Source organism: Pollachius pollachius, assembly GCF_949987615.1.
Source record: "Pollachius pollachius genome assembly, chromosome: 2".
NCBI lineage: Eukaryota > Metazoa > Chordata > Actinopteri > Gadiformes > Gadidae > Pollachius > Pollachius pollachius.
This window is the reverse complement of record NC_136935.1, coordinates 37,755,718-37,782,099: the sequence shown is the minus strand read 5'-3', so window position 1 is coordinate 37,782,099 and position 26,382 is coordinate 37,755,718. Positions and strand designations below refer to the sequence as shown.

Genomic DNA, 26,382 nt, shown 5'->3' with positions numbered 1-26,382 from the left:
ATTGCTTTAGTTCAGTTTGCTTTTGTGTTATTTTCCCTTTATCTGTTTCATTGTTTGACCATTGGGTTGCTGGGTTTTAGAACCCCTGTTTTGCTGTTTGGTTTGGCTCCAGTTTTCTTTATTTAGTTATTATTGTAATAAAAGAAAGTTAGTATATTGTCTGTGCCTCTTAGTTGTTGAACCTGTGTCCTTATTATTTCTGTAATATCATAGTTTATATTCTTTGTTCTATATTTCCTGGGGTGTAATTCCCCAGGTGGCGTTGTCGGTCCCTCTTTAGTTATTTCCCCCTTCCCCCGTTCATATTGTCTTTTACACTGAGCCCCGCCACACCTGCATTTTCTACCGACATTTACCAGAGTTTAATCAAACATGTATAACGAAGGCCCAACAAAGACTTCACTTCCAGCTTTACGAGCTCATTCATCTGAATAATAAATCAATTGTGACCAGTAGTGTGTTCACCATGAAATTAACTTAAGTCTAAAGTCAATGTGTGTGTGTGTGCGAGAGAGAGACTTGATGCGTGTTCCTGGTGTCCGTCATGCGCGTAACGCGTTCAGTGTGGCCGTACCTGACCATTGGCATTGAGTTTGAAGAGATCAAAAAATTCAAGGGGACACGCAACGAGCTCAGATGTTCTGAATCGATCCCGGGCATAACCACAAGGTGGCAATGTACTGTAATTCATCAATTAACAATTATTTATGTAGCCCTATAAATTATCTCTCTCTTTCTCTCTTTCTATTAGACACAAACACACACATACGTTCTCAACTATTTTGAAATATAGGATCAACCCGAAAACAAAGACCTTTAGACGACGTGATGTTTCTACTTTTTTATTTCTGGGGAAGAGCTGGCTAGAATACGAAATGGGGAAATGATAAGTAAAAGACCGTGAGTAGAGACATGCTTAAGGTCAGCACACCGCTTTGTGGCTAATCTGCATTTTGCCGAATCACCCGCCTCCATGTTTTTCACAGAAACAGCAGATCATTTACAACAACCCGACATGGAAACCTCCACAGGTAGGTTTTACTCACATGCATTGACTTTACTTTGATAATTGTTATTTTCTATCTCCAATTACATGATTAATGAGTATTCGACGAGGATGGTGATATAAGTCTGGATGTGTAGCCTTATTACATTGATGACGTATGAAGTATGAATATCGATGATGAGATGCTTTGAACGATTATTTGATTAAGTGGATTTTGACATCATTCAGTTTAGTATTCATTAATTCAGTCATTTAGATTTTATTTTTTTTCTAAGAACAGTAAACAGTCAATATCTTAATGGATGGGTGCTATTTGATTAGTGATTAGTGAAGTTTAAGTATTTGGTAGATTACGGTCTTTCAGGACGTCAACTATGTTTGAAAAGTGTTCCCAACACAGGTTCTCTACTAAAAAGTAAACACTAAGAAAAAGGGCTTGTAAGCTTTTTGAACTAAGTTAATTTTCTCTCTGTGTGTGAGTGTGTGTGTGTGTGTGTGTTTGTGTGTGTGTGTGCGTGTGTGTTTGTGTGTGTGTGTGTGAGAGAGAGAGAGAGAGAAAGAGCAGAGTGAGTAAGTGAGTGAGAGATTGTGTGTGTGTGTGTGTGTGTGTGTGTGTGTGTGTGTGTGTGTGTGTGTGTGTGTGTGTGTGTGTTTGTTAGTGTTGAGAGTGCAGGGTGAATTCCCCGTACCATTAAGGTACGGGGAATATGTAAAGAAATTCGTCGTAGGCTTACGCATATGGTTTGAAACGCACTTTTACCCCATTACGTAGACTGCTGTACCGAGAACTGTGAGACTAGTGCGGTCTAGTACTGAAACTCCCCCTGACCAACATTTTACTTCCACCTTAATGGAACTCTTGAGCAACATGGAGTATGTTTTCTTAATTCTTGATTAATGCTTACATTCTTACAAATATACTTTCTTGTAAGTCGCTTTTGATGAAAGCGTCTGCTAAATGCCCTATATATATATATATATATATATATAATCCTAACGTACCTCATCGCAGCGTCCATATCCTATCACAAGAACCATGAACTTTTATACATTGTTCCTGTAGGCTATACAATTATACGTGCATTTCACAGAACATTAAATTATGCCATATACAACTGGGCGGGCGGGGGGATTCCGAACAAGAGTTCATTGCACCCTGTTTGAAATAGCCTACGTGGAACACTAGGCTATCTAAATATCTAATTTAGGTTATTTCCTAAGCAGAAAGCAGTCTGCTCGCATTATATTCCCTCAAAACACCTTAAGCTGACCAAAAACGACACGAACAGTTACAACGCACTACGTTGATATAAACGTAGTGCCTTGTAAAAAAAGAAAGAAATGTTTTTTGCTTCAGAAACGTTAATATATATGGTTTCAGAAACGTACAAATACTAACGTGTTTCTCTGGCGACTTGGTTATTGAAAGAACATGGTCAAACAGTTACATACAATTAGACCACTACACGACGCAAAGACAGATTCAACCGATAAGTTCCAAAAAATGTCTGGCTTGACCTTTGATAATATTCGTAAAAACGAACACGCCTTTCTTCTAACCCCTACCTGCTCCTTAATGACTGTTACGTTAGGCAAGGGTTAATGAAGTAGACAGAGACGGAGCTGCAAACAACGTGTTTACTCTTGAACCGCAAGTCATCTGTCTCCCGCCTAAACGGGTCCGTGCAACAACATACATATAGCTCCGCTATATTCTTTAAACAACATCTCCCCCTTAAGTAATACGTCCCTCCAATAACAAACAGGGTTCACTGTTAACACTCGAACAGTTATCTCAACCTATATAGCTATATATTACTTAAAGCTTAATATTGTAGGTTACTTAGTAACACTCTTGTAAGGTATCACATAAAGCACAAAGCTGTAAACATAAACAAAAACTTAAACCCTCTTACAGGTATCACACAAAGCATAAAGCTGTAAACGTAAACAGAGAACTTAAACCCTCCTACAGGTATCACATAAAGCATAGAGCTGTAAACATAAACAGAGAACTTAAATCTAAAAAGTGCACAACTTTCCGCTGTTTTTTCTCTTCACCAGCTCATACCGCAGTCCAACAGTCCTTAGAGATCCAGACGCCCCGGCGGGCGTGAGACACGACCTGAAGAGGTCACATATGTGTTATTTGCCTCTGTATGTGTGTGGCTCTTTGATTCCCTACTAGTGTCAGTGGGTGTGTCTGTGTTACCTGGATTTTGGCCTGTATCATGTGTTTCGTCTGTGTCTGGTGTTGTCTGGGGCTGTGTATTTTGCACTGGGCGCAAGTGGGTGCGATTACGCCTGAGCTGTCCTTTTTCAGTGTGAATTAGGTAGGATCTAGGTGTTACCGCCTTCTGAATGACAGTGCCCTGCTTCCTCTCTCTTGTCAGCCACGCGTCCTGACCTGGCTGCAGCTGTGGCAGGGAGCGAACTCTGTGACGCAAGTTGTAACGGCGTTGTTAGTCCTCCTTCACCTGCTTTTCAGACCTTCTGAAGCCCTTGATGTTCGGCCACCGAGGACGGAGCGTTGCTGGATGTTGTGGTATGTCGGAGCGAATTTTTCTTCCCATAAGAAGTTGTGCTGGGGAGTAGCCACTCTCCAACGGTGTAGCCCGATATGTCTGTAGCGCTTTTGCTTTGTCACCTCCTCCTTTCCAGAATCCTTTAACTGTGGCCACCGCCCGCTCTGCCTCTCCGTTTGCCTGGGGGTATCTGGGGCTACTTGTGCCATGAGTAAACCCATACTCCATGGCAAAGGACTCGAACAGTGAACAACTGTATTGCGGCCCATTGTCAGAAACGACAGTCTCTGGTGTTCCATGGCGACCAAAAACATCCTTGAGGGCAGCTACAACAGTCACAGCTGATGCTACCTTGAGACGGGCTACCTCTATGTACCGTGAAAAATAGTCCACTACAAGAAGTTGTTTTGCCCTATGCTGTGAGCACGTGCTGCAGTTTTCCACCATCTGACTGATTTGGACAGATAGTCCTGGCCACCAGACTGACTGGCGGGCCCTCGCTCTGCATTTTACGATCCCTTGGTGCCCACAGTGGAGATTATGAAGAATCTCCCGTCTCATGTCACGTGGGATCACAATCCTTTGGCCTCTGAGAAGTAGCTGTCCAGTCAGTGTGATGTTACCCTTTTCAGGCCAGAAGGGGGCCAGCTCTGGGGGAAGCATATGTCTTTCTGGCTACCCCATCTCACAGTACCTGATCAGCTTCGCACAGACCGGGTCAGTTTTCTGTCTCTCTATATTTTCTTTCAATCTGGGCTCTGTGGCAGGAAGACTTTGAGTGACCGCATCCACGAACACGGTGACCCCAGCGAGCCCCCAGCGAGCATTCCCAGAGTATGATCTACGGCTGGGAGAATGTCTCTCTCTCAGAACCCACTTATTTAAGTGTGTTAAGTCCACGCACAGCCGTATTTTTCCATTGGGCTTGGGTACAACGACAAGGCCAGCACACCATGGTTTAGGTTGTGTCACTTTGGAAACCACCCCCATGCTTTGCATACGGTCAAGCTCTGTTCTCACCTTATCACGCTGTGGGAGAGGCACACGCCGTGGAGAAGACAGGGCGTATGGGACAGCATCCGGCTCCAATGCAATCGTGTAGGGCTCCTTTAATTTTCCCAGACCCGAGAATACAGTGGGGAACTGAGCTTTGAAATCCTCCTGTTGCACTTCCACTGTATGGACACGCTTCACTAGCTTGAGAGCCATAATCGCTGGGAGACCTAAAAGAGGCTTTGTCAGTTCATCAACAACATACACTTGTTGTTTAGTTGCCTTCTCTTTACTGGTCAGGTACCCTTCAAAACATCCTTTAACGTCCAGTCGGTGATGCCCTGGTCCATACAACACCTTACTAGGCTGCCTGAGTGTTCCATGTATTTTACTGGAATAAGTGCTGCTCGGAATTGCAGTACCTGCAGCTCCTGTATCTAGTTTGAATGCAGTCTCCTCACCGTTCAGCTGCAGCACTCCCAACCATTTTTCCTCTTCACCCGAGCGCACTTCTCCCAAAAACGCAAACTCCTCATCTTCCGAACTAGTGTGCCCCTGTGTAATGTCATGCACACTCTTGGCTGACCTGCATTTTTTAGCGAAATGTCCTTTTTTATGGCACTTCCTACATTCCTCATTACGGGCAGGGCAGTCTTTCCAGAGGTGTCTCTTGGCATAGCCACAGTTGCCACATTCTGTGGGCTGGCTATCCGCTGTGTCATTGATTCACCCCCCACACTGATTGACAAGAAGAACATCCAATACATGCACAGAGAACAACTGGCATAACGGACAACGAAACACAATGCAACACATTACACACAAACTCTTTAAATGTCCCAGGGTCGCTACACTATAGACTCTAGAGTTTCTGGTATAAAGGCTGGGACGAATTTCAAATGATAAATATGTACACTTTATGTTGAAAGTATACTGTCGCGATTTCCATTGAAACGAATTGCGCGGTGACTAGTCTTCACAATGAGAGCTGGTAGGTTGTGAAAAATGTGGTATAAAGGCTGGGACGAATTTCGAATTATAAATCTGTACAATGCATCCTTTAAATACGTCCATGCAACAGATGGCCAATGTGAATAATATAGAGCTCGCTCACTGAGCCCATTTGTTTTTTTCCCATTAAACCGGTTGATTTCTGTCTCTCATTGACTAAAATTCAACGAGAGCGTCCTAGACTCAGTCCTAGAACAGCATACGATTGGCTGGCTCTCGTGAGTTGTGACGTCTCTCAGTTGGTCCCTCCTCACCACTCACACAGTGAGTGAACGAACTGTCAGCGAGTCAGCAACTAGTGGGTCTGGGAGGAGTCGAGTCTGAGAACGAACGAGGCGAACGATGCGAACGAGAGAGAGGAACCAGTTCAGTTCGTTCGTCTTAACGATTCGTTCATTCGAACTGATTCGTTCATTCGAACTGATTCGTTCGCGAACGAGTCAACACTAGAGCAGATCTGAGCAGAGTTTTGCATCTTGGCAGTGTAGACGGAAATGCTACGGCGGAGCGTATTCAAGTTTTCCACTCTGGAGGGTGGTTTCAGATTTTTGCGTTTTTAAGCCCCAAAAACGCTGTCACCGTCTAAACGAAAGGCACTTCCGATAAAACATTTTGTCGTTTTTACCCGCAAGCGTCCTCGTGTAAACGGGGCCTTATATACAGAGTGCTATCATGGCATTGCTTTTGCCACTGTGTGCAGCTGTTATGATCATGTCCTGTTTTCAAGGAAAAATAATTTTCCACTGTCCTCTTTCAAACAGCTGACCAAAATATTCCAACCGACTCCCCCTCCCCCCTCCACCACACACACACACACACACACACACACACACACACACACACACACACACACACACACACACGTTCGCGCGCACACACACGCACACACACATTGTAGCAACAGAAACCTATAACCACATTGCAATGGGAACTACTTTCACTACGCAGAAAAAAGGACGTGTGTTTTGAAGTGTGTGTGTGTGTGTGTGTGTGTGTGTGTGTGTGTGTGTGTGTGTGTGTGTGTGTGTGTGTGTGTGTGTGTGTGTGGTTTGCGGGGAAAGTTAATGAACTATCTTGCTCCAAAATCAGCGTGTTCAACAAATTCCTTAACGTTATTTATTGAAAGCGACTAACACTGAGTTCAGATAAAGTATATATATTTAAAGAGCATTCAGATGCAGGTCATCAAGGAGCAGGTCAGAGTATGGGCATCTTGTTCTCGGATGCATACACAGTAAACTCAAGACATCGTAGATCGGTCCCAGAGCGTTTCGGCTGGGACTCGAACACCGTAGCCACTAGACGATCCCGAGACATAGTTTCTAAAGCACACATCATGACCAATCTGACCGGGAAGTTAAGTACAATCTAAAGCGATGGGTGTGTTTTATGCTATACATAACATATATATATATATATATATATATATATATATATATATGTATATATATATAAATAAATATATATATATATATATATATATATATACATATATGTAATTAACACAGAGCAGCAAGTGGATTGAGAATTTGTACATTTGTCAAGAGGCAAAGTGATTCATAATCATATATGCAATACTGTATGGTCCTTCTACATTAATACTTTGCATGACAAGGCAAAGGACCGTAAGTCACCTTCATGCTTCAGACATAGACAACATCAGTGGTTATGAGAACAGAAAAAGATGCAAAGGTCTAGTGTTACAAAATAAGTCATAACATGTGATGTGATACAGAAAGCTTTGCAGGTAATATTTTTTCGCCTTTTAAAGGCCAACAAAAAAAATAGGTCTGTGGTTTCATGACAAAAAAACATGTTTTCATGACCCGAGGAGTCGCAATTCTGCTTTTTTATTTCACCTGTGGTGTGGGGGCTCTCCCTGGCTACGTGCTAACATACACGTGATGTGTGGCGATACCGAAAATAACAGGAAGGCGGTTGTGGTGGTGAAACCTGCAGACATTGCTCCTCTAGCGAGTATCTCTTTGTCCCCACCGTCTAGGATAAGGAGGAGCAGCAGAGGTATTAGAACAGCAGTGCTACCGAGCCACGCAGCCTTCTGCTTGGGCCTCTGAGGACCTACCTTGGTGAAGTCTCCCAGAGGGCCAGAGACATGGAGACATGGGGATGGCGAGTGGACGCCTCCCGTTTCTTTCTTCAACTGCTGCTGGTCCTGGCCCTGTCACTGTCTCTGGCCACTGACCTTCCCGGTGAGTGATTCATCCTGCCCTCAACAAGTTAACACGGCCCCTTCGTTTCTGTTGAGGGACTGTGGTGGGGATATCAACAGACACTGTTTTTGGATTGAGGGTTCTGTTTTTTGAAAGAAACGATGATACCGTGTTATTATCGTCCTCCCCCGATATCTTTGATCATAATACAGTTATTAATGATCCATTCTAACTAGAAGGTTAAATACATAGATAAACAAGTGCTTAAAGACAATGGTTTTAAGAGGGGCTAATTATGAACCATAAAATATGCATGCATGTTGTCCAATATTCATAGACAAAGTGCCTGTTGTAACGTGAGCGTTTGGCTGAACGCAAGTGCACAGACTGGCGAAGAGCATGGAACAGTGTCAATCGTTTATTCGGATTCAGGATCGGCAGGCAGAATAGTCAGACAGGCGGGGGTCAGGAGCAGGCAGGATAGTCAGACAGGCGGGGATCAGGAACCGGCAGAATAGTCAGACAGGCGGGGATCAGGAGCAGGCAGGATAGTCAGACAGGCGAGGATCAGAGAGCAGGCAGGATAGGTGGTAGGTCAGGATTCGAATCGTGGGAAAGAACTGTGAAACACAAGAGCCAATCTGGCAGGGAATGTTTGGGAGGAAAGGACTGATATAGGGGAAAAACAGGTGAAGGTGGTTGGGTTAATTGGGAGTGATCAGGGTGGCAGGCAGGTGAATGGGAAAACCAGGGGCGGATCATGACAGCCTGTAAGGGATTAAAATCAACACCTTGTAGACCGGCCGGCCACACTAGAAATCCTCTTATGAAAGGTAAATCGTAGGCTACTGCTCGCAAACATTTTCTCGAAGAATATATCTATAACTAAACAGAACTCAGGGCATAATCCCAACCAGCTTCAGGTTCAGGTTTCAGCTCAGGTTCGGTGCGTCTCTGGATAAGAGTTTATGCAGCTGCCCAAGAGTCCAGGAGCAGCTGTAAAATCCCCTTTCTGTCTCCATCCCCCAGGTCTCAAATGTCTGTGTGACTTCAACACCATCATCTCCTGTGATTGGAACAGCTCTTTATCGGCCCAGTTTTCTTCCATCACGGCTGCCACCCCATGCAAGCTCAAAACCAAAAAGATACTCTATAGGAAAACGAGGTATGCACACAAGTCCCCTCTGGATCATTTTGTTTCCATATGAACATTTGTTGTTTAACCCTATGAAGGTGTAAAAAACCTGCAGAGTCCTGAGTCTCTCCCATCGGGACGGAGAGTTGAGCGTAATTTATAGTTAAGATGCACCGTTTGCAAAGTGACAGGCACACACAACCATGGCATTTTTATCGGGACTTGGCTGTGGACTGCAACTCTATGCTTGCGGACCTTCAAAACTTCAGAAGTGCGTTACACGTAACAAATCACTGTGTGATCCATGCGCCAGGGCAGTGATTGCGTCTTTTTCACATCAGCTCATGCAGTCAATGCACGGCCCCTATACATTAGGTTTTACAAGTCCAAGGTATATAGAATAAATCTAACCGACAATAGTGAATTGTTACTTCAGTGTAATAGCCACTATGTACTAACAAAACAGACCACACTAGAATAACATTGAGTAGAATAGCATGGCATAGAAAAGAACATAGAACCTAGAACTAGAATATCATAGAAAAAAACAGCACTTGAACTGACAGAGCTAGAATAAAATAGGCCATAGCAAAAAACAAAAAGAACAGGATTAGAATAGAACAACAGAAATTACTATAATGAAACTCTGACACTAATACTGCTTTCTTTTCAGTAAAAATAAATATAAAGCGGAATGTGATATGAGGCCCCGGGACCCCGCTCACCCAGCCTTAAGAGCATGCAGCCTGGTCTTACAACCAGGCATGAGCGAGGTAACCTTAATTCTCTTTTCCCCCAACCTACCCCTCAAGGTAACCCTAACCCTCTTTCCCCTAACCCTACTCCTCAAGGTAACTCTAACCCTGTTCCCCCTAACCCTACCCCTCAAGGTAACCCTAACCCTCTTCCCCTAACCCTACACATCAAGGTAACACTAACCCCCCCATCCCCTAACCATCAAGGTATCCCGAACCATAATCAGCCAATTACCCTGAACTTGGTAGGCCAGGTAACCCTAATACGCAAACCCTGACCCTAACCAAAACTTTAACCCTCAAGTGGTCAAGAATAAGTGTTCTCCTTGTTGACGTTTTTCCCCTCAGGGGTTTACGCACAGCGATGAGTGGACCATTTTTCTGCACTGTGAGTCTGTGAACACCAACATCAGCTACAAGCCAGCAAACTACAGTAAGTACTAAGCATTACCTAACCCTTTATTCCCTTTCCCTGCTCATAGCCCAGGGCCAACTTTAACACTGAAAACACCTTTTTCTTGTTTTGTGTGTGTGTGTGTGTGTGTGTGTGTGTGTGTGTGTGTGTGTGTGTGTGTGTGTGTGTGTGTAGTAAAGCTGAAGACACCCAGCAGGCCTGAGGTCAACCTGACCACCGTCTACTTATTCTCTGAGGTCCCTAGATTAGGAAGAATTGACCAGCGTAACATCCAACTGCAGTGGAAACAAGAGGGTCAACCATGGGGGGTAGGTGTGTGTGTTTGGTACACAATTTACCTCAACTCAATGCAACAGAATGCAATACAACTCATTGCAACACAACTTCAATAGGTCCATCACGTGCATTATGAAACTCATCTTGTCGTTTTTATTAGGATCAGAACATAATGCTGGAAACCGAGTGCAATCCCCGGTGCCAGAGGGAGTTAACCGGGCTGGAGAAGGGAAGGCGGTACCAGGCGCGCAGCCGAGTCCGGCCTAGCGAGTTCGTGTACAAATCAGAGTGGAGCGACTGGAGCCCTGTGTTGACCTGGGTCTCTGCCGCTGGGACGGAAGTATCATCAGAGACAGGTGAATGAACCACCCGCCACAGGCCTTCTTCCAGATTGTACATTGTGGTTACTTATAGGAGGAACCAAAGGTGACTGCATGCTATCCAATACCACAACAGATCACAGCGTCCTCTCCCAATGTCTCTGTTGGAAATCGTATGCAAATGAGAGATGGTAGGGGAACTGACCTTGCCCTGTGTTCTCTGGTCCTCAGAAATAGAGCTTGGTACGCAGTGGGAAGCTCTGGTGACAGGAGTCGTAGGTGCAGTGGTGATTCTGTCCCTAGCCATCATCGTCTGCAAGACAGACAGAGAGACCTGGTACGTAGAGAGCCAAGTGTTAATGTCCCCACAAGTATAGTGTTTCCTAAAAGTGTTTGTGTGTGTCTCATGAATCCGACTTTGGATTAATATCAAAAGCCCGATGGCAGACGGGAGTTTTGAAGCCTGTAGCAGAATGGCAACTGTCAATTTTTTTTCGTTAAAATTGTCAGACACTGACACTGCTGGATCTGAGATAAGCTTTTTGCAAAAACACTTGCCTTGTCACACTTTTAATTGATTATATGATTGGTTGGTTGGTTGTTTGACTGAGAGTTGCTTCTGTGTTTCAGGGTGTTCATGGTGAAGAAGATCAGGGGTCCTCCTCTGCCAAACCTGGATCACTTACTCGTTCCTGAAGGCAAATCTCCGGTTAGCTTTAAAATGTTTAGAAATGCTCTTGCTCCTAGAAAGTTTTTCCAGCACCTCTGCAATGAAACCAAAATATCAGGCCAGTTAGGCCTCTTATTTAAGCACCAAATCAGCACAGGAAATACTATTTTTTAAAGGATTTACAAAAGTTGACAAAAGTACTGTGTATAGAGAGAACATGTAGCAACTAGGCTGGCAGTAGCTGAGTGGTATTGGCTAGGGGTGTCCATGAGCAAGACGCCGTCCCTTTCCTGCTCCTTAATGACATGCATCCCATTCCCTCTACGTCACCTCTACGTCACTAATTCCTCAATATTAGATGATGATACACGCCACATTAAAACACACATTTCTCCATTGGTCCTCCTCAAGGTTTGGCTGAAGCCTGACTTCCCCAGCGAGTCCCATCACACCCTGACTGGGCTAGATTTTATCTCCTCAGTGGAGGTCACCAGCCGCCGGTCTGCAACACTGAACCTCAAGGCCTCCTCCAACCACAGCCCGTCTGCACCACTTGCCCAGATGCTCAAGGCCTCCTCCAGTTACTCCAACCCAAGCTATCCCCCCCTGCTCCTCCACGTCCAGGCCCACCCTAACCTGAAGCCCTGCAGCGCCGACTCCCCTTATGGACCCGTGGGCGGGGGAGCCGTGGGTGAGGAGGCAACGGGAGGAACAGAGGAGTGTCAGGGGGAGGATGCAGAAGGAAGGGCCCCATCGGACCTGAATCTACTCAACATGATCCCCGGCGCTCATATCGGCACTACTGGGTCCATGAAGTTCTGCGAGAGATACGAAGAGGTGGGAGAGGGAGGAGGCAGCACGGCTGAGGATGGGTCTCAAGTGTCAGAGAGTCCAGAAGAGGAAGGAGAAGTATCGCCGATTGAAAAGTTGCTGAGTCAAGGATTCTCCTGTGGAGATATCATAGGTCAGGGGTCACTGGTGGTTTGTTTGGACTATGAAAAGGTCGGGTCACTGGAGGTTTGTTTGGACTATGAAAAGGTCGGGTCACTGGAGGTTTGTTTGGACTATGAAAAGGTCAAGTTGCTTGAAAGTAGAGCCATAAGCCCTGACTCAGGTGTAGGCAGTGGGGGGGAGGAGCAAGTCAGTGGGGAGAGCCTGGAGGGTGTGGATTTCTCTCTTGGCACCAAAACATTTACATTTCCTCCGCTTTCGGACTCAGAACTACGACTCCCTGGTTCACTCATCCAGAGTTCCCCGTTTTTCCCAGGGCAAGGACCGAGTTCATCCTTGTCATTTAGTTCGGAAGATGGCGCTTCCATGACGAGTACAACCACATTGCTGCCCTCTAGTGGCGGATATATGCCAGTGTAAACACAACTGAAAACTGAAAATTCTATGTCATATTATCTATGTAATGTCAATATTCTTGAAATTATTATTCAACAAATGTTACATTTTTTTTGGGATATTATTATTCACTATGAACTTTCGCACTCATTGTTAGGCTACAACCTATGATAAATGCATTATTTATATTCCATAGCATATGTTAAGCATCAATGGGGGTTTAACGTTTCAAAGAAACCAATCATATCTCCTTAAATAGACTACGCTAGGCCTAATAGCGTAGGTGAATACAGCCCTTTATAGCTGGAGCTATAGTCCGAGGGGATTTGGGTATCTATTTGAACAGTTTTTGTTCCCTTAAAGCGCTGTTGCTGGGTGTCAACCCTTTACGTCACAAACACCCTTTTGCCTGCTTCGCAGCTTCACCTGAAGATGGATGGATTAGATGACGTCTCGTTTAACGATAGATTGGAGGCTATTTTCGTTTTTTTTTTAAATTGCGAATGATTGTGAGATCAACAAAGCACTAATTTGATACGAATTGGATATAGGTGATCTTTGGAAAATATTTGACCGATATTTATCTTTGGGCACATAAGCCTAGAAACGGCGACTTGTGCGAGGATCAGGCAGGTGTTGGTGATCCTTGCGAAACGTCGTCGGATTAAAACGTGCAAGACTAATGGTTATTCCCAGAATTAACTCCGCGTTTTGTAATGGCTCCCCGGCATGGCTCCACCGAACCGCGGGTCAAGAACTTTGGGGAGTCAGCTGCGGTAGTGGATCAACAGGTAAATGCAGCGACGGACAAGCGGCCTATGGATTAACGGCTTTCACCTTTTCTTTGTGAACCGTATGATAAAGAATGTACATTAAACCAAATAGAGAGCTATTTGTGTCTGTCTATATGTCTATATCAATAGGCTTATTGTAGAAGGTCATGTCAATTCGGCCTACCAAATGTCTATAACAATATCAATCAATCCACGACCTGATCGAACAACTTTAGTGCATTCTTCGTTATTTTCTCAAAATTCCGAAATAAGTTTTCATGGAGAATAAGCTCAACCCCACCGCTAGATGATACTACATTTTAAACGTTGGACCTTTCACTTTGAACAATGAACAGAAATTCTTATTTATGATAAAGATTATCTGAATACCGAAATAATTATCTCATTAATTCAGAAAAACAGTACAATTCTGTTTCCCTGAAGTGAATGCATGACACTTCAGTAGTAGCCTACTTCCAGGTGAACTGAAGAATGATATAAACTAACGTCACACAATGAGCAAGGGTTAGGCGAGGCCGTCGATGAAATGTTTATCATGCTCTCCAATTAAATGTAGTCTTTGCCAACCGATGCCCACAAAAAAAACAAGAGGAACCATTGAACTATTTAAAAAGTTTTGCTTTATTAGTATCACAACAAATTAAAAATATCTGAGGTCAAATATGAACTTGCTTCGTCATTACTTTTTCCGACCCACCTTGGTTGAACTTTATTGCTTAACCATTTATCAGGCAAGCACGTATACATGTAGGCCCACGTTGTACGTGGGTAAGTGTTCAGGGTTGTTGTTGGACCCCTACTAGCTCCAGGGAGCGGCTCCATGGACCGGCGGGACCGAGACAACCGTCGTGAAGAAATCAGAGTCCTGCAAGTATCTCCTGGCCCTCGTCATCACCGTCGTCTTGGCAGGAGGCGCGGCCCTTGTGTGGTACTTCCTGGGTGGGAACCATGATCTCTCTCTCTCACACACACGCACGCACGCACGCACGCACGCGCACACACACACACACACACACACACACACACACACACTCACTCACTCACTCACTCACTCACTCACTCACTCACTCACTTACAACACTCTTGATTGATTTACTTATTTATTCTCATGATAGCTTGATTGGTTTATTGGTAACCTGATTACTGAATGAGGATTGCTGAATTAATTTATGAAATGATTTACAGATAATAGATAATTGATTTTGGTCAATTTTCTTGTCGTCTCTCCGTCTTCCATATATTTGTTGTATTGATGAGTTCTTTGGTTAATTGATGTGTTTATTGGTTTATTCCCTGTGTGTGTGTGTGTGTGTGTGTGTGTGTGTGTGTCTGTGTGTGTGTGTGTGTGTGTGTGACAGATTATAGGGTGTGGGTGCTGGAGCCGAGGGTGCAGCAGCAGTACACTGCCTACTTCTCATTTCTAAACAGGGAGCTGACTAATGATCTGACCTCTGACACCAGCCCAGAGTTCAGGAGCCAGGCCAGACATGTCCAGGACCTGGTCAGCCTCAAGCTTCATTTATATGTCTCTGGCGTGGCCAAAAGGGGAATTGTACTGTTCTCTCCAGACCAGTACAATTACAACCTTAGTGGAGATCCAAGGAGTATTGAGCCACCACTTAGAAAGCCAGGGATTAGAGGCCCAAGACGTAGAGACCCACGACGTAGGGAACCATGACATAGAGACCCAAGACGTAGAGGCCCAAGACGTAGGGAACCATGACATAGAGACCCAAGACGTAGAGGCCCAAGACGTAGGGAACCATGACATAGAGACCCAAGACGTAGAGGCCCAAGACGTAGAGAACAACGACGTAGAGACCCAAGACGTAGAGACCCATTTTATAACCATTTTACTTGTTTATGTAATGTTTTTGCACTTAGTTAAACACAAAACCATAATATCACAAATATGACAGCGGGTGTAATTGATGAACAATTGTCTCCTTTTACTTCCTTCTAAAAATGTGGAATAAATACTTCATCATTCAGAATATCACAATGTCACCTTTTAAAATGAGATGGGTGTGAAAAATTCTAATAATCTACACTGGAACACAGGTAGAAATTATTTCTGGAAAAAGGAACTATTCAGCATTGTAGTCGGGTATAAGAAATACTTGGATATGACTAAGGCTTGTGCTTTCAGGTATAGACGTTGTGGTATAATTTGAGCTGTGCTGTTGGCTGGCTACAGTTAAAAATACTGTCGGAAACAATCTCTCCTTTTGTCCTCTGTTATTCAGGTGGAGAAAATAATCACAGATTCAAGTCTCTCTTGGTACCTCAACTCCACAGCTGTGTTCGCTTTCGGGTATGGGAAGTGATGTTTCATGACGTATCGAAAGAAAGAACTATAAAAGACTGAAATGAATCTGTCTGCGTTTCATTGTCGGTTCCACTTCCCCTCTTTAACTTCCCCTCAGCCCTTGGTCTAACAGCAAATTTCACATTGGAGAGCAGATTTAAAGCAGGCAGGCTGGAGCGGGGAATTACATTTGATAAATCATCAGAAATTTTCGGCAAACTCATTTCCATGAGCGAGGACGTCTTTTGCCAATAAATGTGATACGTCGGCACTCTGTGATGAGCTGCATCGGTTTCTGATTTATCATCTGTTTGTGATCTGAACAGTGGCTCCCCAAGGGGTTGCCAGGGAACCACCTGATACAATCGCTGGCCCCACCTGGCCTTGTCAAAAAGCATATGCTTCATATGCTTTGTATGCGTACAGAAGTATGTAGTATCTTTCTATCTGATATTTTACATTGGGTGCTATATATTTAAATCAATAACATATCCATCGATCATTTTTACCATAACTAGTATTGCTACGGTTTTAAGATATCTGGCATAACAGCTTCTCCTTCTTTAGTGTTATGCTACCAGAGTTTACGTACACTTCCACCTTATCATGGATGTATTTTCTTGCATCAAATGCATAACTGCAAAGCATTGAGGGCAATGAACACCTCTGAGTGACCGTCATTGTTGACTCGCTCCCACAGCCCTCCTAGGGTCTCCTCACCAAATTCCCTTTTCCGTTTCAGACAAATGGAACAACACATATAATGGAGGCAGGGAATTGAGGTTGATTGCACAGGGGAAGTGCACAAAGGGCATGTTGAGGGGTTAATGAAGCGCAGCCTCATTGTAGCCTGGTATGATGTAAAACATCATGGATATCTCTCTCACCAAGTTTCAATATTGAGGTGGTGCCATGATTTAACTTCACTATTATTTAGATATTACTTAAATCAAGCTAGCTTTATCATGTTTTTCCTGGTACAAATTCTTCATGCATTTCAAACTAACATTTTAATTTTAATCAATTGAATCTAATCAGTTTTTGCCGTTATTCATAGTTAATCCTCCCTCCACACTCCCCATCCCGTCCCTTACCCTCCCTGCCTTCCTACCTTACCACCTTTGTGTGCCTGCAGAGAGGGCAGTCTGGTGGTCCACTTCCGGGTGCTGCTGTCGGTGCCAGCCAGCCGGGTTGAGGAGGTGTCGTTGGGCCGGGTGGGGGACATCCTTCAAGAGGGCCTGACAAGGTACCAGCTGTGTCAGGAGGAGGGGCAGAGGTACCTCCTGCAACCCGCCTCCCTGTCAGTCACAGGTGAGACGAAGGAAGAGTGGGAGGAGGGTATGGAGGGGCATGACATCAAAAGAAAACGAGTAAAAGAAAAGGGGGAGTTTTCATGGACATATGCTGGACTAATCAAGTCTGAACCAATCAGGGTCACAGCGCTGAACCATTTAGCTCAGAAAAAATCAAAACATTGAACCCTGAACCAATCAGCCATGGACCAATCAGGTCACAACACTAAACCAATCAGCCCTGGACCAATCAGGTCACAACACTAAACCAATCAGCCCTGGACCGATCAGGTCACAACACTGAACCAATTAGCCCGCAAGTCAAATAGATGTATTTGGTACATGCAAAATCATGCTGAAATACTGAAGTTAATGAAATGCGGCAGAAGACCGAACAATCTCAACCCTGATCCAATCAGCTTTCAACAAATCAGAACCACCACAACAACTAACGCCTCCTCTCTTCTACCCGTTGGTCTAAACCCACCAGACTGTTACCACTACCAAAGGGTGGAGACCAGGAGCCTCCCTGTGGCCCTGGGGGGCCCAGACGCTAGGCATTCCTCCTGCCTGTGGCACCTGCAGGCAGCCCCTGGCTCCCAGCTGGAGGTCCGTGTGGAGTGGCTGCTGCCCAGCTGTGGAGACCAGCTGCTACTGTATGACGCCCTGACCCCCAGCCCCAACCAACTCATCACCTCGTGAGTGACTGGCGCATCAGCCTTTCAGAGCAGCTCTACAATGGTTATATAAGGGCTCCCCGCTCTCCCACCCTTCCAAACTTATTCCCTCTCCTACCCACCTCCCATCCTCTGCCTCCCCCTTCCTCCCCCTCTCAACCGCCCTGCTCTCTTTCCCTTCCCTCCCCGGCTCCCTCCCCCTGGCTGCTTCCGTCCCCTTTCCCGCTCTCCCCCGACTCCCTCCACCTCCCTCTCCGTCCCCCTCCCTTCCCCAGAGTGTATGGCTGCAATAGGCTGGAGCCTGCAGTTCGAGTGCTCTCTTCTGGCCAGTGGATGGCGGTGGTGTGGCAGTACAGCTCCCAAAGCTCCGTCTCCCTGTCGGCTCAAGCTTGGGAGAAGCAAGGTAGGAGGAGCCTCCGAGACAACAAGAAACCAAAGGAAAATACCTACTTACCTTGACAGCATCATTCTCAAACTATATGTTGCGTTATGAATGTTACACTAAGGTCATTGTGCTAACCTTTCTTTCCATGACCTTGTTCAGAGAAAACTCTCATGATCAGTCTGACGAAGGTCTGGGATCGAAACGTTAACACTCATAAAGACTCGGTTTAATGTGAGCCTTTTCTTCAATTCACACTCAACGCTTCTTTCGCACTCTGACGTAATGTAGTTCGGGTATGAAAGTCTCTCCAATTTAAGGTAAAACATTCACATTATTTATTCCGGTAACTTGAGGAACACATAACTATAGAGTATCAAAAATATGGGTGTAAAAATGTACATGATGTCACTCTTAGGTCCACACAGTGCATACAACAGTTTACAGGGTGTAGATATGCCTTCCACAGGGGGTCGGCATATTCAGAATCAGAGACTAAACATATTTGGAACATCAAGGGAGAGACTTGAAAGGCCAACTCGCTGCAGTCAAAGCTGCAAGCTAAAAATGTATTGGCTCTGTATTACGAGAATGAATCACATTTCCTTTTTTTGACTTAGAATAGTGGATTGGTTACTCTGCCACAAGCTACCGCAAACCAATTGAAGAAAGTCACACAGATGAAGTGAGCCTTTGTTTAGCTGGCTTTAATAACCAGAACAAAGACCTCCTGCAGGCAATCCACAGGAAGAAGAACATCATCAAAATGTCTTCCTCTCAACATGCAACTCGCCTGTCTTTGTCTGCCCCGAGCGCCTGTCTGGAACACTGCCCAGATTGTTGCTAGGTCAGCTCCAGGCTGAGTATGTGTTCTCTGATGCCACACTGCTACTCAGCAAGTGTTTCTACTGGGAACCCCCAGGATTGGAAGATGAATGCTCTTAACCGCGAGGCCAACTGACCGTAGCAAGTCGTTGGTTATAGCGTTCTTACAGCAGTAGGGAGTAGGTTCACTCTGGAGTACAGGGACAACGGATGTTAACTAGCCTCTTCGGCTAACTCTGGCTCACTTACAGTTTGACTGTTGATTAGTGTGCAATGTCCCTGAAATAAACCAATAAATAAGATAAAAGGACAAGTGTTGCTCCAGAATTCTGTCTGGGTCCTAATATGGTCCCTATTCACTACCACTCTATCTTGCACATTGTATTTTTCCCTTTGGAAGTATTACAAGTAAAGCCAATGCAGATGTTGACATTTTGGGGTTTGGGAAGAAGAACTATCCCATAATGCGTTAAGATTTTAATTTGCCCACTGAAAAAGTGCACACATGGTATAATGTACGTAATAACACAAATTTCTCCCCAATAAGTTAATCAAGCATGTTGCCCTTAGTTGTAATGTCTTGTCATGGCTTTGTACTCCAGGTTCAAATCAAATTCATAATCAATGTGTTTACTGTCCAGCTGGCCTAGACTAAAATGCTAACTTTTCATGTGTTGTGCATCTCTTACATCTTGAAGCTCCGTAGGCACAGTGTTGGAACTTTGAGGTAGCAATGTGAAGTAGACCGTTCATGGACCGTGCAATCCACAAATGGCACATCTAGCGGTTTTATACACAGGTTTGGGTCTACAGCAGCCAGTCAGTGTTTGGTCTGTCTATCTCTCCCCTCTAGAGTGCAATGGCAGTATTGGGCTGGAAGCAGTCTCAGGGGTTCAAGGTACCCTCAGGACGCCCTTCTACCCAAGCTACTACCCGCCCGACACCAACTGCACCTGGACCTTCACTGTGAGACCTGCTCGCTTCATCCGTCCATCCACCCATTGATCCATAGATTAGCTATCCTTCGATTCATAGGTTAACCATCAATCGACTAACAATTCATCGAATAACAATTCATCGATTAACCATTCAACCACATCCAGCAATTGACAATCTATCCATCTATTCATTAACCATCCACAAATTGATAGTGTCTGTCTTTCTCTCCGTCTGTCTGTCCGTCTGTCTGTCTGTCTGTCTGTCTGTCTGTCTGTCTGTCTGTCTGTCTGTCTGTCGTTCTTTGTGTCTCTGGGCATGTTCCACCAGATGCCTAGCTTGGCTTATGGCCTCTCTCTGGAGTTTGAGGGCTATGAACTGACCAGGGCCAGCTTCCAGCATCCATGCACCCAGGGCCAGTGGCTGGTCGAGAACCGCAGGTACCAACATCCACTGAAGGGAGAGAGCGGAGATGGAAGGAGACGGGGGCAGGAATCAAGAGGGTTAGAGAAAAGTGTAGTGGGTTGGAGAAAAGGGTGTAAGAGACAGAAGATTTGGCATCATTGTCAAGATAGTATAATAATATTGCCAACAGCATGGCTACCAAGGACTAACTTAATAGAATTTCAATAGCAGAGGGCACAAATGACCTTCTTAAAACTGTGGAACCTCTAAGCATTACGAGTTCACTAAGGGATTGACCATACAATTAACATTAGAGACGGTAGAGACAGATCTATAAAAGCAATTATATATATTATATTATATATGTTTGTGTTGTTTTAGTTTGTTTTGTTTTGGATTGTGTTATTTGTGCTTGTGTTTTTCATGTTTGTGTTGTTGTTGTGTCTGACCACCATTAGACTCTGTGGAACCAGAGGCCTGCATCCCTACAGAGAGCGTCTGTTTGTCCTCTCCACCTCAACCACCGTCCGCATGACCTCCGATGTGGCTCTCACTGGGCCAGGCCTGCAGCTGCATTACAGCCTCTTCAACCTATCAGAGCGTAGGTCCTACCCACACACTGCTCAGCCATTGGTCCGTTGTTTGACCCACTGAAAGAGGAGAGTACTGGAATAAAAAAGAGATACAACTACACTAAATAAGGACTGAAAATACATCTATACATACACATTATAAGTAGCAGCAATATAAATCTACATTAGAGTCGAGTTTGACAATATTGACAGTATATGTTCCGTATTCAAACTATACATTAGTGGCTGTAAAGTGTGTGTGTGTCTGTGTGCATGTGCTTGTGTGTTCATAGCATGTCCCGGTCAGTTCCTTTGCACTGTGAACGGCCTTTGTGTCTCTGCCTGCGATGGGATCAAGGACTGTCCAAATGGCCTGGACGAAGAAAGCTGTGGTAAAAATTGACAAATATACAATGAATCTCCCCAAAATGCAAAAAAGATGAATAGATCAAAAACCTGAACGAAAACACAAAAAAATACTGAATAAAAACAAAAAAAATAAACAGACTAATGCACATGCAAAAAAACCCAGCCTTCTACATGTCTTCATAGCCCCTGAGGGTCTAGGGTCTTTACCACTACCAAACCATAATTCACCACGTCTGTGTGTTTCCCCTTCGTGTGTCAGTGTGTGTGGCACAGTACCAGTGTCTGGTGGACCGTCGGTGTGTGGACTACCACAAGGTGTGTGACCAATACCCCGACTGTCCTAACGCCACTGATGAGGAGAACTGCACTGAAAGTAGGAAACACACACACACACACACACACACACACACACACACACACACACACACACACAAGTATATATATACATATATATATATATATATATATATATATATATGTACACACACACACACACACACACACACACATATATATATATATATATATATATATACACACACACACACACACACACACACGCTTATCTTCACGGGGTCAACGGAAGCAGTGTGTAAGTGTGAAGTCTGCCAGTTTTTAAACATCTGCATGTATATATATTTCCTCTTTGTGGGTGTGGGTGGGTGCCTCTGCATGTGTGTGTGTGTGTGTGTGTGTGTGTGTGTGTGTGTTCATGTCTGTGCGTACGCATGTGTGTGTATGGTGCCAGGTGTGCAGTGTACAGACATGACTTATGCGTGTGCTGACGGGACTTGCCTGAGGAAAACCAACCCAGAGTGTGACCTCATCAGGGACTGCCCTGACGGCTCCGATGAGACGCCCTGCGGTGAGGAGATCACATGATCACATGCAATGTACAATAAAGAAACTGTCACTGACACGACCATGTGTAACGTTTACACTTTTAATAAATGTTGATATTCTTATGACGTACATACAGTGGGGCAAAAAAGTATTTAGTCAGCCACCAATTGTGCAAGTTCTCCCACTTAAAAAGATGAGAGAGGCCTGTAATTTTCATCATAGGTATACCTCAGCTATGAGAGACAAAATGAAAAAAAAAAATCTAGAAAATCACATTGTCTGATTTTTGAAGAATTTATTTGCAAATTATGGTGGAAAATAAGTATTTGGTCCATAACAAAAGGTCATCTCAATACTTTGTTACATGCCCTTTGTTGGCAATGACAGAGGTCAAACGTTTTCTGTAAGTCTTTACAAGGTTTTCACACACTGCTGCTGGTATTTTGGCCCATTCCTCCATGCAGATCTCCTCTAGAGCAGTGATGTTTTTGGGCCTTCGCTGGGCAACACGGACTTTCAACTCCCTCCAAAGATTTTCTATGGGGTTGAGATCTGGAGACTGGCTAGGCCACTCCAGGACCTTGAAATGCTTCTTACAAAGCCACTCCTTCGTTGCCCGGGCGGTGTGTTTGGGGTCATTGTCATGCTGAAAGACTCAGCCACGTTTCATCTTCAGTGCCCTTGCTGATGGAAGGAGGTTTTCACTCAAAATCTCACGATAAATGGCCCCATTCATTCTTTCCGTCACACGGATCAGACGTCCTGGTCCCTTGGCAGAAAAACAGCCCCAAAGCATGATGTTTCCACCCCCATGCTTCACTGTAGGTATGGTGTTCTTTGGATGCAACTCAGCATTCTTTCTCCTCCAAACACGACGAGATGAGTTTTTACCAAAAAGTTCTATTTTGGTTTCATCTGACCATATGACATTCTCCGAATCCTGTTCTGGATCATCCAAATGCTCTCTAGCAAACTTCAAACGGGCCCGGGCATGCACTGGCTTTAGCAGGGGGACACGTCTGGCACTGCAGGATTTGAGTCCCTGGCGGCGTAGTGTGTTAGTGATGGTAGCCTTTGTTACTTTGGTCCCAGCTCTCTGGAGGTCATTCACTAGGTCCCCCCGTGTGGTTCTGGGATTTTTGTTCACCGTTCTTGTGATCATTTTGACCCCACAGGGTGAGATCTTGCGTGGAGCCCCAGATCGAGGGAGATTATCAGTGGTCTTGTATGTATTCCATTTCCTAATAATTGCTCCCACAGTTCATTTCTTCACACCAAGCTGCTTACCTATTGCAGATTCAGACTTCCCAGCCTGGTGCAGGTCTACAATTGTGTTTCTGGTGTCCTTTGACAGCTCTTTGGTCTTGGTCATAGTGGAGTTTGGAGTGTGACTGTTTGAGGTTGTGGACAGGTGTCTTTTATACTGATAAGGAGTTCAAACAGGTGCCATTAATACAGGTAACAAGTGGAGGACAGAGGAGCCTCTTAAAGAAGAAGTTACAGGTCTGTGACAGCCAGAAATCTTGCTGGTTTGTAGGTGACCAAATACTTATTTTCCACCATAATTTGCAAATAAATTCTTAAAAAATCAGACAATGTGATTTTCTGGATTTTATTTTTCATTTTGTCTCTCATAGCTGAGGTTTACCTATGATGAAAATTACAGGCCTCTCTCGTCTTTTTAAGTGGGAGAACTTGCACAATTGGTGGCTGACTAAATACTTTTTTGCCCCACTGTACATGCATAGAAATAAACATGACATTATTAGACATTATAACGAGAGAGAGAGAGAGAGAGAGAGAGAGAGAAAGAGAGTTCATGAAACTGAAACAGCTGTGACTTCTGCTATTGATGTTCCTGTGCATGACTTTGCTTGTGTGAGTCAATTAGTGAGTGAGTGTGTGTGTCTGTCTGTGTGTACACATATAATGTGTGATGTGTGCATGCCATGTATGTGTCTGTGTACATTAGACTGCGGCATCAGTCAGATCAGCCGTATTGTGGGTGGAGTCAACTCCTCTGAGGGGGAGTGGCCGTGGCAGGCCAGCTTGCAGGTCAGAGGTCAACACATCTGTGGCGGGGCGCTGGTCTCCGACCAGTGGGTGGTGACTGCCGCTCACTGTTTCTACGACGACCGGTACTTCTGATGTGATTTCAGTGTGAAATGCACCTCTTCCCTGTTTCTGTCTAAACCTGTAGTCTCTCTCTCTCTATCACTTGCTCACTCTCTTACTCTTTTACTCTTATATTCCCTCCTCTCCCTTGCCCAGCCTCCTCAACCCCTCCGTGTGGACGGTGCATCTGGGAAAGCTGCTGCTGAACCGCACCGGCCCGTACGACGAGGTGGTCCCGGTGCTCAGCATCCACCTGCACCGTTACTACGACGAGGGCTCCCACGACTACGACCTGGCACTGCTGCGTGTGCGGCGCTCTTCCCCCGCCCTACTGGCCAGGCGCGTCCTGCCCGTGTGTCTGCCCCCGCCCAGCCACCGGTTCACCCCCAGCACGCTCTGCTGGGTGACGGGGTGGGGGGCCCTGAAGGAAAACGGTGGGCGGATTGCTACTAGTGGGCTGGCGGGTTGCTGGGGCTGGTTCTATGGGTGGGGGAGGTGACATTGAAGCGATAGGTTCTATGGGTGGGGGTGGTTAGTGGTTTGGAGTTGTTTCTTTGGATTTGGGTGGGTAGGGGGCAGGGACGCGGGAAGTGGGGGTGCTTAGGGTGCTGCAGCACCCCCCCCTGGCGGCCCCTGGCTGTAACTGCAAGTGAGAAAGTTTTCTGAACAAATCAATGCTTTTTTTTCTTTTGAGTATAATTTTATCATACAACATGATTTTTCATTAAATTATTGACATCCACCCTTTTTATGATATTTATCATATTATCATTTCATTTTATTTAGAACATTGTCTGTGTAGGCTGACGTAGGCTATGCGTGGCGGGAAAATTCAAAAAGTCAAGGTTGTTACAAGTGCAACATGTCGCAGAAAATATGTATTTCAGATGTTTTTGGCCCGAAGAAGGGAAAACTTCATCAAAACACCAGCCGGTCATCCATTAGTCTTTTTACACACCAATAGAGTGTTTATCAGAGCGGAGCCCTGAATGTGACGTCACCCGTCATCTCGTCCCTGTAAACAATGGATGTTGCGCAGCATTTATTATGACATCATTACATAGACGCTCTCTCAGCACCCCCCCCCCCGACTGACTTCCCGCGTCACTGGTAGGGGGTGGAGTCGATTCTATGGGTGGGGTTGGTTGTATGGATGGGGTCGATCTATAGATTTATTCTCTGTAATTACTGCTACTTATTTTTATTGTATCGTTTTACCCTTGATTGATTGTGTGTTTTTTTTTTTTAATTCTAATGTTATTTTAAATTTCCCGTTAGGGATTAAAAGTTCTGAATGATGTGTAACTCTTATCTCACCAGGAGAGGGCAGTAACGTGCTGCAGATGGTGGGCGTGCGGCTGGTCAGCGAGGAGTCTTGCGCCCGCACCTATGGAAATTCAGTCACTCCCAGAATGCTTTGCGCGGGATACAGCCAGGGTGGGCGTGACGCATGCCAGGTAGGATGACATCACTCGGTGTATGACATCAGTTGGATGACATCACTTGCTGCCAAGCGACTGATAGCTAGCCTGTTCGGAAGGTCATACGATCGTACCAGAAATATACCTTGGACTCTACAGAGTTATTACAAGTAATTAATGATTTACATTATGATCATTATCACATCATCACTTTTCTAAGGACGCGACACTTTTGTAATCTGACTCTGTCACTGTTGAATGTCAATTATGTTATTTCTATATATTTATTTATTCTCTCCTTCCATCCCACCTTCCTTCCACCCATATCCCTCCTTCCATCCTCCTCCACCCTCCTTTCATCCATCCCTCCATCTACCGTTCCATCCCTCCATCCCTCCTCTGTCTCCTCTTCCTCCTTCCATCATCCCCCCCTCCCCCACCTCTCACTCCTTCCATCCTCATCCCTCCCCCTCTCTCTCCCCCCTCCCAGGGGGACTCCGGGGGCCCTCTCGTGTGTCAAGGGCCGTTGGGTCGCTGGTTCCTAGCGGGCGTGGTGAGCTGGGGCACGGGCTGCGGGCGCCCTGACTACTACGGCGTCTACTCCCGCATCACCAAGGTCTCCGCCTGGATCAGGGACACCATCCAGACACCATCCTGACACCTTCCTGACACCATCCTGATGGGCCGACGCAGGTGTCACCAATGAACGGAGCGCCGGTATGCTACGTGCTGCGCTAACTATGCCAGTGAGTGGCTGTGCCTTCAGGATGATGAAATACAACAAAAAACGATCCTGTTAAATATTTTATAATATTATAT

General features: G+C 45.2%; 2 protein-coding genes across 3 annotated transcripts; both read left to right on the top strand.

Moving 5' to 3' along the window:
• Positions 1-922: 922 nt before the first annotated feature.
• On the top strand, positions 923-13,926 carry LOC307071864 (uncharacterized protein). 2 transcript variants are annotated; one of them, XM_079730983.1, is made up of 10 exons: positions 923-1,031; positions 7,538-7,745; positions 8,736-8,871; positions 9,515-9,614; positions 9,945-10,029; positions 10,186-10,319; positions 10,448-10,643; positions 10,839-10,944; positions 11,238-11,316; positions 11,689-13,926. In XM_079730983.1, exons 2-10 carry the CDS (start codon positions 7,649-7,651, stop codon positions 12,646-12,648), a joined length of 1,893 nt encoding a protein of 630 aa, XP_079587109.1. In that variant the 5' UTR covers positions 923-1,031; positions 7,538-7,648; the 3' UTR covers positions 12,649-13,926. The 2 variants fall into 2 exon arrangements, with proteins under 2 accessions (XP_079587109.1, XP_079587110.1); XM_079730984.1 differs by lacking the exon at positions 923-1,031 and adding an exon at positions 3,450-3,551.
• Positions 13,325-26,221, top strand: tmprss6 (transmembrane serine protease 6; the record flags this gene model as incomplete). Its single annotated transcript, XM_079730336.1, has 17 exons — positions 13,325-13,415; positions 14,222-14,357; positions 14,777-14,919; positions 15,665-15,732; positions 16,862-17,037; positions 17,509-17,716; positions 17,971-18,098; positions 19,756-19,868; positions 20,169-20,278; positions 20,702-20,844; positions 21,109-21,207; positions 21,444-21,557; positions 21,933-22,049; positions 24,000-24,165; positions 24,299-24,576; positions 25,463-25,599; positions 26,054-26,221. The coding sequence occupies exons 1-17, from the start codon at positions 13,341-13,343 to the stop codon at positions 26,219-26,221; spliced, it is 2,379 nt and encodes a 792-aa protein (XP_079586462.1). The 5' UTR covers positions 13,325-13,340.
• Between the last annotated feature and the right edge of the window lie 161 nt (positions 26,222-26,382).

What these genes read in the sequence shown, in the direction of transcription:
- LOC307071864 (XM_079730983.1), top strand. Translation starts at nt 7,649, where the DNA reads ATGGAGACATGGGGATGGCGAGTGGACGCCTCCCGTTTCTTTCTTCAA. An exon ending in TCTGGCCACTGACCTTCCCG is followed by an intron (nt 7,746 to 8,735) that starts GTGAGTGATTCA and finishes TCCATCCCCCAG; the next exon opens with GTCTCAAATGTCTGTGTGAC. An exon ending in GGAAGTATCATCAGAGACAG is followed by an intron (nt 10,644 to 10,838) that starts GTGAATGAACCA and finishes TCTGGTCCTCAG; the next exon opens with AAATAGAGCTTGGTACGCAG.